The 14,699-nt window shown below is 41.6% G+C and overlaps 1 protein-coding gene across 1 annotated transcript in view; it reads right to left on the reverse strand.

Annotated features, from left to right (window-relative positions):
• NAF1 (nuclear assembly factor 1 ribonucleoprotein) overlaps positions 1-14,011 on the reverse strand; it is a 39,039-nt gene extending 25,028 nt beyond the window's left edge. The window contains exons 1-2 of the mRNA XM_059923878.1: positions 13,620-14,011; positions 10,995-11,163 (exon numbers count right to left, since the gene is read on the reverse strand). Of these exons, the coding sequence (XP_059779861.1) occupies positions 10,995-11,163; positions 13,620-13,873 (423 nt within the window). The 5' untranslated portion in view covers positions 13,874-14,011. The remainder of the gene's footprint in view (positions 1-10,994; positions 11,164-13,619) is intronic.
• Between the last annotated feature and the right edge of the window lie 688 nt (positions 14,012-14,699).

A 14,699-nucleotide genomic window follows, 5' to 3' on the forward strand; every position in this document is an offset into this window, starting at 1 on the left:
CATTTAGAAAGACCTTCCCTATACTAAGATGACTTTTAAAATTCACTGATACTTTCATCGCTTCTCTAGTTTCACATTTTAAAATTGTCTGAACACAAGAAAACACCATGCTGAAATTTATGTCTAGTGATTTTCTTTTTTCTTTTTTTTTTTTTAATATAAATTATTTATTTATTTTATTTATTTGGCTGTGTTGGGTCTTCGTTGCTGTGCACGGGCTTTCTCTAGTTGCAGCAAGCGGGGGCTTCTCTTTGTTGCGGTGCGCGGGCTTCTCATGGCGGTGGCTTCTCTTGTTGCAGAGCTTCAGCAGTTGTGGCACACGGGCTTAGTTGCTCTGTGGCATGTGGGATCTTCCCAGACCAGGGCTCGAACCCGTGTCCCCTGCATTGGCAGGCAGCTTCTTAACCACTGCGCCACCAGGGAAGTCCCTGATTTTCTTGTGTATTCACGGTATTACCATATTTTCAAAAAAAATAAGTCCCCCTCCTCCTTTTCAATATTAGTATATCGCATTTTTCAAATGGCACTGGTTGGTATGACCACAATTCAGTTGTGATGATAGTGAGCATGATGTCTGACTATTAGGAATGTTTCAAATGTTAAGCATAAAAATGCAATTTGATTGGAACTTTTTATAAGGTTAAGAAAAGTATTCACCTATTCCTATTTGTGTGTGTTTGGTTTTTTTTTAATCAGAAATGACTGCTGAACTTTATCAAATGCCCCTTCATCATCTTTTGATATCATCACCACATAATTTACTGTAAGTTGAGCAGGTCAGACTACAGGGTCTAATGGAGTCCTGATGTCCTGCTCTAAAGACATCTATGAGACATCCAGCATGAAGGGAGACAAGCGAAGGTAAACAAAGCCAGAATATCTGTAGTGAGGCAGGCTCTCACCCCTGTGGTCAAAACACAGTCTGGGAGGCTCCCTTAACTCCTGTTACTACCCTGTTTCAAACCTATGTATTAACAGAACAAAAAGTTTTGCCTACAAATTGGGAGGATCTCTGATCTCATGTAGAACCAAAACTTAGAACACAGACACCACACTTCTAATTCCAATTCAGCGACCCCAGTACTCTGTAACGTGGGAATGCATGCATAGTTTTCTGAGATTCCTAAAAAAGGCCAATGAAGGCATCAAATTGCTTCTTGATGGTAAAAGACCCTACCTATAAAAGTGATATGCATGATGTCTCTATACCAAATGCTCTGCAGAACACAAAAGGTATATAAAGAACCAAATATTATACATATAACTTGTTAAGAGAAAATGAAATCAGCCTAGTACAATTCCAGGTGGAGATCAAGAAGTAAAACCAGCCTTGTATAATTCCAGGTTAAGAGCCTGTTCTGGAGCCTTTGAAAGTCCAGTTAAGTCAAGCAGTATACTTGCTTTGGAAATAGCATTTTGGGGACTGAATCAAGGAAGAAAAGAGATATTAGTTCCTCTTAAACGAGCATGCAAGGAGAGAAGAAGGATAAAGGGGGGGGAAAAAAACCTCCCAAACTCCCTCAACAATTCATCCAAGGGATGTGTTTTCCATGAAGATTTTTGGCAGGTTTGAAGGCAGAACTTTAGAAGGTTCAAAGGGAAAGTTTCTGGACTGCAATGTCAGACCATTAAAACAAGATCTGGTCGTGATATGTAGATGTCACAAGTTACCTTATCTACTAATCTAAAGAACTACTAATCTAAAGAACTGCACCACCACCAAGCCTAGTCACTCCTCACCAAATTATCCTGTGGCTTTGCGCTCTTGTAAATACATTACTGTCTAACATACTATTTGTTTACCTGCTTAAAGTCTTTCCCTAACTAGACAATAAATCCATCAACAGCTAGGTACCAGGTCTGCCTTGCTTGTTGCTATAGTAGGAACAATGACTAGCACATAGTAGGTGCTCAGTATAAATTTATTAAATGAATCGGCTTAGTTCATCAGTCCAAACTAAGAAAAAATCTCAGAAGAGGTCGCAGACTTTTTCAGTCAGAGCAGAAATCAGATAATGAAAATACAATTCTTAAAATTCAAAAGAGAATCCTCAAGGAATGAAAAGGACCTCAACCCGACCTTCTCAAAAACAAATTAAAAAAGGCAGGCTTCCAATTAAGCTTCACTGCCCAGGACTGACGCACAGATACCTCAGCTTTGCAGCGGCAAACATTACTACAGCCATTAGATTAACACCTGGCCCCCTGATAACACAGAAGCTGCCCCGGTAAGATAATGAATGAATCTGCTCTGCCTCATCATCTCCTTCAAACAAAAATCAAGCACTTGCTTTTCCACGAGTGGAGGGAGGATGTGTACGTGTGACAGAAACGAGGAGAAACACAGACACACTCCAATAACCAAAAAAAGGGGCCAGAACACATGTTAAAGGACACTACTGCCCTGACAGTACAGAGGATATAAAGAATCATAAATAAGAGGCGCAACGATACACTAAACAACTGAAGGAAGAGCTGATGAGGGACATCTGGACCCTTCTTCATCATATAAACAAAATCAAGTGCAATGAAAACAGAAGAGTAGAAGGCTATTTACAGCCGGCGAGGAAGATTAAAGTATGAGCCGAGTTTACCTACAACCCCCATGGAAAGATTAATGAGCGAGTAGAAAAGACTCCTTCTATTCTGCTTATCCAATACAAGACACTAATTACATTTGATTATTTAAATTTAATTAATTAAAATTAAATAAAATTTACACTGCAGTCTTCAGTCATACTGGCCACATGCAAGTGCTCTGTAGCTATGGTATGAAGACAGGGTCACTGTAGGACATTTCCATCGCTGCAGGAAGATCTACTGCACAGCACTGCTTTACACTCTCACACAATCAAAGAGCCCTCCATTACTAAATATATACCCCGGTAGAGGAGGACCAATCTATTTTCGGCCATTAGTACAAGTATAATTTTAAGAGCATGTTGTAACATCACGCACCATATTAGGTCTTAATGCTAACCTGAATACTCCACTGGCAGAAATGAAGGTGTGTGATAAATCTGTCGTCATCATTGTTATTTGTTATTTTCCAAAATTAAAAAGAAACCAACAACCTGTTTTGGATGTACAGTGTCTGCAACTAGATATAAATATCTATGCACTCATTTAAGTAAAATTAATATTATCTTTATTGATCCAAAATCAAAGAGTAAAAATAGTTTTTATGGATATATTTATTCAAAATGTCTACATGTAATGACAAATGTAACAACAAAGAGCAGACAAGGAAAGGAAGAAAAGTATTTTACTCGCATCACCAGGCAAAGAAAAAAAAGTCACAGCATTTGGCAAATGAACTCCTGAAATTCAACATACTAAAGAAATCCAATCCTCTACTCTAACACACTCTACACCTCCAAGTCAAAGGCTTTCTTAAAAGGCAATGTAGGGTTTCTTACAGCAATGTAGGAAAGCGTAAATTAGACGACAGAATCATCCTTTACCATGACAAATTATCCTATGTTATTCAGAAACCAAATACTCAGGAAGTTCAAATGATCAAATCCCAGTGTTGCTAAGCAGGCCTCCACAACAGTGACTAAAAACAGAGCTGACTGGAATCCACCTGATGCTAGTTCTGGATCTGCTCCTCTCCACTCACTACTTCAGGCTTCTTATCTATAAACAGTGAGAAACTAAGCAAAAAAAGTTCTGAATAATTCATACGAGTGATTAACAATACAATTTTAAAAAATGTTTAACAGCATGCAATCAAAAAGACAGAACATTAATACAGAAATTACACACCAGACTTGAACAAAGTTACTCTGATTCTGGAGAACAGATGCTCACAGCTATGGCATTAAAGAAATGCAAGGTCCTAACCACACTTCTCAAGCAGGCGTGAAAGATCAACCATTGTCTATCAGAAGAATATGATTATATTCTGATTCTCGGACATCTTTATGGTCTACATGGTTGCTCAGTTAAACAAAATATTCAAATGAGAAGCACTGAACATTAAAAATCCATCCTATTAAAAATTAAACTGTAGACACACCAGTCAAAAAATGGTGCCTAAAACTTCCAGCACAATAACAGAAGGAGCTAACGGGTCAAAGATGGCTCTCCGAGGGCTTCCCTGGTGGCGCAGTGGTTGAGAATCTGCCTGCCAATGCAGGGGACACAGGTTCGAGCCCTGGTCTGGGAAGATCCCACATGCCGCGGAACAACTGGGCCCGTGAGCCACAACTACTGAGCCTGCGCTCCGCAACAAGGGAGGCCATGATAGTGAGAGGCCCGCGCACCGCGATGAAGAGTGGCCCCTGCTTGCCGCAACTAGAGAAAGCCCTCGCACAGAAACGAAGACCCAACACAGCCAAAAATAAATTAAAAAAAAAAAAAAAAAAAGGTCACAAACTGCTATTTAAAAAAAAAAAGGCCCTCCGAGAAGACAGTCATACCTTACAATGGTCTTCACTTCCCTAGCTCTATGAAGACTTATCATTGGGGTAGGGGAAAAAAATCAGTAATTTATGATCTTTTGAGGTAAAATTACCTAAAGAACCTTGATTTGGGTTTTCACTCACAAATACAGAAAAAGGGCAGCAGAAAGTGGGAAAGGAACCAAACATTCCAAATGGCAACAAATCCTTTCGGTGCCAGTTTGGGGAGAACTTTAAAAGGTGAGGAAAGTGGAATGAAGTTATCTGACCACTTTCTCATGTTACCCAAGAATAGAGGACATGCATGTGGAGGCCAATTACCTGATGCTATTAGGTGAGCCTTCACTTTTCAGATATGGTTGGAAAGTAGGATCCAATCTCTGAAGTACTGAGAGCCATGATTGGAAACTTTTTTTCCTATAGCTGGTAAAACATATTGGAAAGAAGAATGGATTAGGTCTCTACACTGTGAGTCAACTAGGACCTCATATAACATTTAGTCGAATTCATCAACTTCTCCAGGGAAAGTACTTTTACGACATTCCATGGAACTCAGCTACTCCTTTAGCCATCACCAACGAGCATTAATTTGCCCTCATCAATTACCCTATCATACATGACACTAGATTCACATTAGCCCATTAAATATTTTCACCTAAAGTTGAAAGTGAACACTTCTTTGAAATGACTTTATATTCTCCTTTTTTTAATAAACTACAATGTTCTCATCCCATCTTTCTCTAAAATTACTGTCACAAAAACAAAGCTCATAAGAATACTCTCGAAAGTTAACTGGCATAAATATAAAAGTAAAATAAAATCATAATCCATCTCCATAAGAAAAAACCTTCAAGGATGAATATAACCCTAAGCATTATCTTTGATGTTAACTGAGGAGTCCATACCTCACAGAACCTGAGACACTGACTTTATGTACCACAAAATTAAAAGCACTGCCAAAAAACTGTGAAGCTAATCACTGCCATCAATTATTAGTCCCAACTTTTCAGAAGTGTGAAAAGGTTAAAAAGTGTCCATTTTAGAATTGACAACATTCCCATGGATGATGAGTGAACAAAGAAACTTTCCCTGAGCCCCTACAATGTAACCAACACTGAGGACACAACTCTGCTGCGACAGACTGGTCCTTTCACTGGGAAATTTCCTATTCCGCTCACCTGTCCGTCTCTATGGAGATCCTATCCACCTTTCGATCTAAGGTCCAGCCACGATGCCTTCCCTGACCACCGCGCTGCAAGTCACCTCCCCTTCCACTCAGTCCTTCGGCTTCCTGTACCTGGCACAATTCACTGGGCTTTCCGTCATTAACTCCGTTGTTACTCTGCTTTCAGCCAACTGTGTATGCTCACTCTCTAGGTGGAGTCTTCTTTACAGACATTTGTCTTTATTCTCTAAAACAATCACAACTCACTTGTTAAATCTACTGGGGATGGAGAAAGCTAATAAATGGAATGTTTCTGTGCAATAATGATCATATACATGTACGTACACAGGGTATATATGGATACTCTACTGAATAAATCAGTATTCAGGATTATTTGTGCTTCATACAAGCTTTACTGAAATAACTTTGTGCAATGAAGCACAAAAATCTTAATTTTTTAAAAAATCTGAGCACTGTTTTTAAAAAGCACCAGGTATTAATGAAAACCTATCTCCTTTCAAGTATATAAGCCATTTCTTAAATATCAGGTATTTTGAGAATGTTAATAAGTGCCATCAGTATTCTAAGATATGAAATAATAATTCCAGATATACTAAAGTCGTAAAAAGCTGAAGTTGAACAAGGCCTGCATTTAGGACAAAACTCATAAACCAAGTTGGGCCCTGAAAAGACCACATTCAATCAATGATTATTAACTGTAGAACAAGGTGCAATACAATTTCAAGATGGTGGGAAGTCAAAAACTGTGAAATAATCCACTGTAACTTCTGACCACTTGAGGTGGCCCACGTATTTCCATATCCTCATGTTAGGATAAGGGTCTGCACTGCCAGAATCAGAAAAAGTGTACTCACCCTAACTACAACTGTAAGGGTCAACCTAATTATACTGCATTTGTATGTTACCTATATTATACTGTATATTGTACATACACATATACTGCATTTGTATATTGCCTATATACTGTATATTGTAAATTACATACCATATATTGTGTATATATATGGTATATATACAACATACTGTATACAATATACAGTATAATATAGGCAGTCTCTAACTTATGAAGGTAAATTTACCAAGAACTGCCTACAAGCATTAAGTTTTTTTCTTGGTCACGTTATATTACATATATAAATACACGTTATCTATATTGCGGTATTATCCATGTTTTATCCCCAAAAGCACTGTGATCATAATTTTAAAGTATTATGAAAAAACTTCAGGTTTTCAATAGGCACTAATTTATACAATTCATTTCTGATTAAGACTTTTCAATGTCCCAATCCCATAAATGTCCTTATGATTCTAAATTTTAATTACACCAGATTTATTTGAAAGAACAGTTGAGAGCATAAATTGATGAGAAAGTTCTTCAAATAGAACCTAATTTTCCAATTCATTGAAACACTGAATAAACCCTATGTGGTTTAATGTAGTTCCAAAACTGTAATATGCATGCTGCTTTACATTTACTGTAGGTTATATATTAATACAAACCTGCTCAGCATTAAAGGGTTTATGTTTTAAAAGAACGATTCCACTTGGTTAACTTTAAGTCATATATTACATAATTATGACATTAAGAAAAGAGCCAATTAAGACTATTCTCCTTTCCAATGCCTCTACGGCTGACCAATCCCTCATTTTTCCTCTTCCTCTCATCTTTTTTTAAAACAAGTTATAACCACATCTTGTCATCCCAAGGGATTGTTGCAACTGTTTAATTCTAGTGCCACAACTACTGAGCCTGCACTCTAGAGCCCGCGTGCCACAACCACTGAAGCCTGCATGCCACAACTACTGAAGCCCGCGCACCTAAAGCCAGCACTCCGCAACAAGAGAAGCCACCGCAGTGAGAAGCCCGCACATGGCAACGAAGAGGAGGCCCCGCTCGCTGCAACTAGAGAAAGCCTGCATGCAGCAACGAAGACCCAACGCAGCCAAAAGTAAAATAAATTAAAATTTTTTTAAAAAAGCAACTGTTTAATTCTAAAAGAACAATCTCGAGGTTACCTCACTGTAGCTCCCACATTCTTACAATGAGAGATCCGCAATAGCTAGTAGGTAGATCACCGGGACCTAACTTTGCAACAATGGAAAAGATTTAAAAAGCTAGACCCAGGAAGGCAACATTCTGGAGGTAAAAATTAAGCTTGGCATGCCTGAACAACAATAGCAAACAGCCTAGAATATGAGATACTTCATAAAGAGGTAGGACATAAAACCGGGCTAAACTGGGCATGTCTATGTTCTAAAGATCTCAACGATCCAGCACAAACTCTGGAACTGGTATTAACTGCTTGGCCCATTTTAATTTATGTATGCCTTTTGGCAAAGGCAACACAGAATATTTCCCTCATCTTCTTCAGAATTTCATTAGGAAATTAAATTAATAGACTGCACAGAGCAAAAAAAAAAAAAGTCCCGCTACACAACCCCTGCCGGCTAAGACGACACACACCAGTAGACCTGAACAAATGGCACGTTCAATACCAGCCAGAGCTAGTTGTAACAAAGGAGGGGATGCTTCCCAAGAAGCGCAGACTGTCATCTTCTGAAAAGAGAAATCTAAGCTAAGTCATAGGACTTTCCCAAAAGTCAGGAAAGAATATGGCACTAATAGCCAGTTCGTGGAGAAGTTTAAAGTAGAAGACAGCAAATGTACAGCCAGGAACAAGAAAAGAAATGCATGTGTAAGCTAGAATTAAAAAGATGAATCTACAGGTAAACAGAAGAAGTGAGTCAGGAAACAGTAATATGACACTCAGAACGATGAGAGTCCCAAGAAGCGAACAAAAGAAACAGCTCGGCCATCCACAAGAGCTAGCTTGGTTCCCGACGGCTTTCCTATCCAAGTAAGTTTCCAACAGATCCCCCTCCTCTTGATGCAATCTGAGGGTCTCTGTTACAGCCACGAGAGGCCAATGTAAGTCATGTGATTAACTGCTTCCAAGTATCACTATTTCCCTCTTCCCCGCCACAGAAGATAAACACTATTACTGACGAACAGCAACTCCGTCTGAAGTGTTCTAAGCCTCCCTTTCCTGTGACCGAGAACCCATTCCTTGCGGTTTGCATGGGGCTGAAAACACCCACCCAGCCCCCGCCCTCGTCAAAGCCCACACGCTTTCACGCTTCCTTTCTGTCACCTGGCTCTCACACGCTCCTGCCCTCCCACTCGCCCGTGTGCCTTCTCTCAAGCACACACTTTCCTACACACTCTCCACAAGAGCAGCAGTGACTAGGTAACTCAGGTCCAGGCAATCCCAATACCCATCTCACTACACTCAAGTATTTGTTCAGGCCTGAGTACCGAGCCCCCGGTAAACCAGCACAAGTTCTCTCCGTGGCTTTCATACAGGAGTATCAGTGGCCAAGCCGCCAGCCCCGCGCAGAAACACCTACTGAGCAACAGAGAAAGAGCAGAGTCCTAAAGATACTGAGTACCTGTAGCCACACCATCCTTGTTCAGGGTCGAGTCATTCTCCTCCCTTGAACTTCAGAGCTGAAGTCCTGAAGGAGTCCTCAGATACTCTTTCAGACCCTAAGTCAAAAAGATTTAGGGCAGACCAGAGAACTCATTCCTGCACCGAGCTCTGGCACCAGAGTGGCCTAAAAGACTAGGAACTTCTAGTACATTTACTTCCTAATCGTGAAAATATAAAGTAAACAGCTAGTTAAGAATCCAAAATTTAAAAATAAAGACTATAATTGCCCCTTCCATCCTTCCCAAAGATCCTTCAGAACTGGCACAAAAAGGAACAGAGCAGCACACTATTCCAAGTTTTAAAAGCTAACATACTTTCCCAGCAAAAATGCAATTTTCTGATATGAGCCAAGCATACACTCAAAATTCAACAGCACTTCCAGCAATTGACTGTATTTGTCTCTGCTTCATTTACTATCTCTCTCTCTCCAGTAGGTACTATGAGAGCAAAAAGGGGATGGGTCTTGTTTACAGCACTTGGCATATGGCAGGTGTGCTGTAATAGTTTAAAAGTGGGTGAAGGTAAGATGCCTGTTCACTCACCCATTCTACAGTCACATATTACCGTTGACTGAGAACCAACACCTGAAAAGCACTCTGCTGGGCACTAAGGGAACCGCGAAGATCAGGTGTGAACTCAGTCCTCAAGAACGTGGTTCCTGGCCTCTATGGACATAGACCCTTTTTGACTTTCTGATGAAAATATGAGCACTCGATCCAGAAAAATACCTAAGTATATTGCCTAATATTTTGCACTAAATTCCAAGGGAAAAATTCAGATCTAGTTAAGATAAATAAGAAAATGAAACACATACATAAATCAAAGTACTGTGGTCCTTTATTTGTTGATTCTTATACTCTAAGAGAGAACTTAAATAGAAAGGTGATCAAGATACAGGGAAAAGATCAAATTTCCCAATACTTTCAGAAAATAGTCATAAGTTGGGAGAGCCTTTGTGTAAAAAGACCACTGAGAGAGATCAATGTCTATAATAGGAAAATATAAATCAATGATGAATTTGCATACAAATCCAAGGGTTCTCAATACATGAGGTGTTAAGTGAGATAGGAAATTTCTTATTACAAGTAGAGAAAAAGGAAATAATATCGATGGAATACAGTCATGAAAAGGTGCCTGAATGACTCTAAGCTTTAAAAATTTTTTTCAAATCTTGCTTTACTACTTCATTGATTTAAGTACTATATCATTACAGTTAGTGATCATTAAGGTTTTTAAAAGCTTTAATAGTAACTAAAGTACACGTGGGAGTGGGGAGAATAAACATGTGGCAATATCCTGTGAAATTCTGAGAAGACTTTCCTCTTGGATCATAAGGTTTCATTCAACCAGACTACCATCAACCTCCTAGTAACAGCTTAGAAGGAAATAACCACGCAAGAGTTAAAATTTATAGACCAAACCTATCAAATGTCAATACCAATCCACAATAAACAAGTTTTTTCCAACTGTAATAATGAAAACACTGCAAAAACTTCAGGTAAATATAAATCCTCAAAAGTGCAACCGATCTAATTTCACTTTCTATTTCTCTAAATGCAGTCGATGAAAAAAATAATTTCAATTGCTACTGAGCAAAATTTTCTGAGTTGTAGACCAAAAAATAAAAAATCTTTACACTCTTTAGGGAAGGTAAAAACTGAAAAGCAGCAAGCCACACTGGGTGCCCAGCACAACTACCAGATGTTAGCGTTGGAAGCAACCTGAGAAGTTATTCAGATCGATACCTTCGTTTACTTAAGAAAGCCAAGGCACGGCAAAGGTACGACCAATAAAAGCTGAGACAGGTATTCAAATTTATGGAGCAGATATAGGCCAAATGAGATCAATACTGGTACCATAAAATATTTTAGAACATGCAAATTAAGTTCAGTAACAAATCTGAGTACTTACACTAAGAAGTAACTCATCTTTTGTTTTAAGAGGAAAATTCTTATTTTCCTTCTCAACTTGTAAATCATCGTCTCCATCCGACAGCACTGCAGGGAGGGATATAGGAGACGAAGACGATGAGGAGGAGGATGAGGAAGAAGAGGAGCTTGAACTATCGGAATCTGTTTCACTGTAGAGAAGAAAACATTGAGAACAGTACAAAAGCATTATTATGAGGGTATCAAAATACGATTATTCAACTAGGAAATATCTACTTTGCTAGATGTTTATGGCTGCTGTTCAAAAGCTTAGCATTTCGAAACTGACTATGGTATCTGGAAAGCAGTCTTTAATCCACTGATCACAAAATTCCTGCTATAACCCAAACCCTCTTATTACAATTGTCTCACGTGTCATGCAACAGTCTGAATATAATTAAGCATGTGAAAAATCACTGACAGAAGAGAATTCTGGGAAAGGCACCTCTCTTATTAGTCACCAAGGACCAAATCACAACTAAGCCAAGAGAGTTTCTTCTCAAGTCTTCAATTTGGAAACTCCTCAAAGTTACTAACCATGCTGAACACCGCTCTCTGAAATCTCCTTTAGCCCTCGACTTCCACAGCAATTCTCAGGGCCAGTGACTCTCCTCTTAAATTGTTTGCTGGTACCCACTTCAGCTCCTTGTATGTACTGTTCCTAAGAGTCCCGTCCTCATGTTCTCTTCTTTCTCTGGTACCCTTTCCATGGATAACCTCATCCACTCCAATGAGCTCAATCATTACCAATGTGCAGGTAACTCCCAAATCTTCAGCCTTGATATCCCCAGGCTCCTCTCCTCATCTCTGGCTGCTTACCAGCAACTGTGGTATGAATGACCTATACATGTCTCACACTCACAAGTTAAAAGAAAAAAGTGCATTCTCCTTACTAAATCTGCTTCTGTCTTCGAGCTTCTACTTTTATTTCATTGTTTAGTCCTCAATCCAGTCACCAGAGGTAGAAACCCTGGAATCATTTCAAGCTATTGCATTCTCAGTCAACGATAAAACTCGTAAATGTGACTCCTATTCTGCTAGAAAAATCTGAATACAGAGTGTGTATTAGGTGATATCGAGGAATTAGGGTTCATTTTACTATGATTGATAATGACATGGTGGTTATGTAAAAAGTATTTCATCAGAGATGAATAGTAAAGAATTTACAGGTAAGGTGGCATGCTGTCTGAAACTTAACACTACCAGGTTAAAAAAAAAAAAAAAAAAGTTAGAAATGTTAGATAAAACAAAGTTAGCAAAATATTGGAAAGTGTCAAGTTTGGTGATGAGTATATGTGCATTCATTGTATTACTCTCTGTACTTTGTATGAGTTTGAAAACATCCATAATAAAAAGTCCAAGGAAGTTTTATCTGTAATCTGATGTTCTAATTTACATCTCCATACCAGAATTGTCCTCTGAACTCTAAACTCACCATCCTACTGCTTACCTGACATCTCCAATTTGTTGTGAGGGAAACCTCAAATTAACTGTCCGAAGTTAACATTCCTATGGGTCTACAGCCCCCATCCCAGTAAACAGCACCACCATCCACCCAACTGATGCCTCTCTGACTCGGCCACTACGACATCTACTAGCGACCCTGATCAGGGAGATGTCAAAATATTCAATCCGAACATGGTCACGTCGTGGACTAAAGACACATCTTTCCAGCTGCTTCCACACTAACCCTGCCCATTTTGCTTTCCCTCTGGAGCCCAGTTCAATTCCTTCTCCACAGAGCAAAACATCAGGACGTTAACCTGAGCATGTCAATTATCTGCTCAAAAATTCTTCAATAGTTTCTCCACCACTTAGAATTGAAACTTTATCATGGCCAGAGGGTCCGACCGGGTTGGGTTCTCCTATTACTTTCGCAGTGCCTAGCTTGTTCCTTCGTGGTAATTTTCACCAGCTCATTGGCTGATTGGTATGTTTACTTTTATTGTTCGTCCCTCTCAGCAGAATGCAGGGCAGGGGTAGGATCTATTTTGTTCACCGGTACAGCGTCGCACAAGACACAAACACTTGTAGACGATGTGCAGCGTGATGTAGTGACGTCACGCCGAAGTCCCCTCCCTCCACAAAACTTTCATATTTAAAAGACACCGCGAGGGAGGGGGGAGGAGCCTCATAAAACCTACGGAGAGCCTGCAGTAAGAGTAAAATAACAATGTTTCGCTAATTTCATTAACAATTCCTCACCACAAGGCTTCTACGAACAAAACTGCCGGGACCCAACTTGTAAACACATAAAACCCTTCACCTGATGCTCCATTTATCCGGCTCCACATGCAAGCGCACCCACTAAACTGGATGGGGAAAAGTCGGCTCTGCCCCAAACTGTAAGCTACAACCACCAAGGACACGCCACACCGACTGGTCACGGGAACAACTCTGTATCCGCAGGTGTCCTACATTCTAGCTGAAAACGATACGATGTACACAAGAAGACCCCCAGACTTCGGGGACGAGGGGCCCTGACGGCGACGCTCAGGCCCCCAGCGTGATCCACAGGGGGCGGCGAGGAACGCGCCCCGGCTCCCCGGGCCCTCCCGCTCCCCGAGCCCGCCCCGGGCCCCGCGCCCCGGACCGCCGGGCGCCCGACCTGTCCGAGTCGGAGTCCGAGTCCGAGTCCGACGTCTCCAGGCTGATCCCTCCGGGAGGTGGCTCCGGGAGCAACGGCGGGGCGAGCTGAGGCGGCTGCTCCCCCGCAAGGTCCGGGGCCCCCTCGTCCGCCCGCGGCGCTGCGACCGGAGCGGGGTCCGGAGCCGGCACGGCCAGACCTTGGTCAACCCCGACGCCGGCGCCACCGAATTTCAGGGTTTGCAGCTGAGCGGCGGCGGCCTCCACCACCTCCATGGCGCCGCGCTCGGGGCGCCCGCGCGGAGAGACACACCACCTCGGCGGCGGAGGCGACCACGGAGCGCTGGGCCGCTTCCCGCGCTGCTCGGGCAGCTGCACGCGGAACCGCACGCGGAGCCGTCCGGAGACGCGCCCCCGCCGTGCACGCAGCTGCACTTCCGGCAGCGCGTGACGTAACGCGACGCGACGGCGTTCCCTGGGGCGGGGCGGGCCGCGGGCCTTTGCAGCCTGGACCGCGGGGTCCGAAAGCCGCCGGATTCCCTGCGTCTGGGGAAGTGCGTCTCCGCAAAGCGGGATGGAGAGACTTTCCTGCAGCTGGTGCTGCTGCTTCTGCTGCTGTGGGATCTGGGGCAATTCCGCGGAGGCGGAGACGGGAAGGAGGGATGACGGGACAGGGAGATGCCTGATGGGCCGAGACCGTGCACATCAGAAACTTGAGCCAGGAATCCTTGAGCAGGCACTTATAGTAAACTTCCTTAAGGTTAAATGGAGTTCCAGCCGTGGATAGACAGCAAGCACGATGATCATCCGTCTCAAAACGATTACAACTCTTCCATTTTTTTTTTCTCCTCCAAAGCGCTCCCAATTTAAAGAGAGCACTAATTGTGGAGAAAGTGTTGCTACTGGTTGATGTTATAGTTGATACCGCTTCGCAGAAAGGGTGGGATGTAATTAAAATGACTAACTTGGCCTGAGAAACCACAATTCTGGGTCATAAGGAAGGCAAGCAACAAGTTCTTAGGATTGAGGTAGACATCAGAATTTTCTGGTTTTCTGTTAGAACTTCACTTGATGCATCAGCCCCTCGAGTAATAATAAATAA

Source organism: Balaenoptera ricei, chromosome 5, assembly GCF_028023285.1.
Source record: "Balaenoptera ricei isolate mBalRic1 chromosome 5, mBalRic1.hap2, whole genome shotgun sequence".
Taxonomy (NCBI): domain Eukaryota; kingdom Metazoa; phylum Chordata; class Mammalia; order Artiodactyla; family Balaenopteridae; genus Balaenoptera; species Balaenoptera ricei.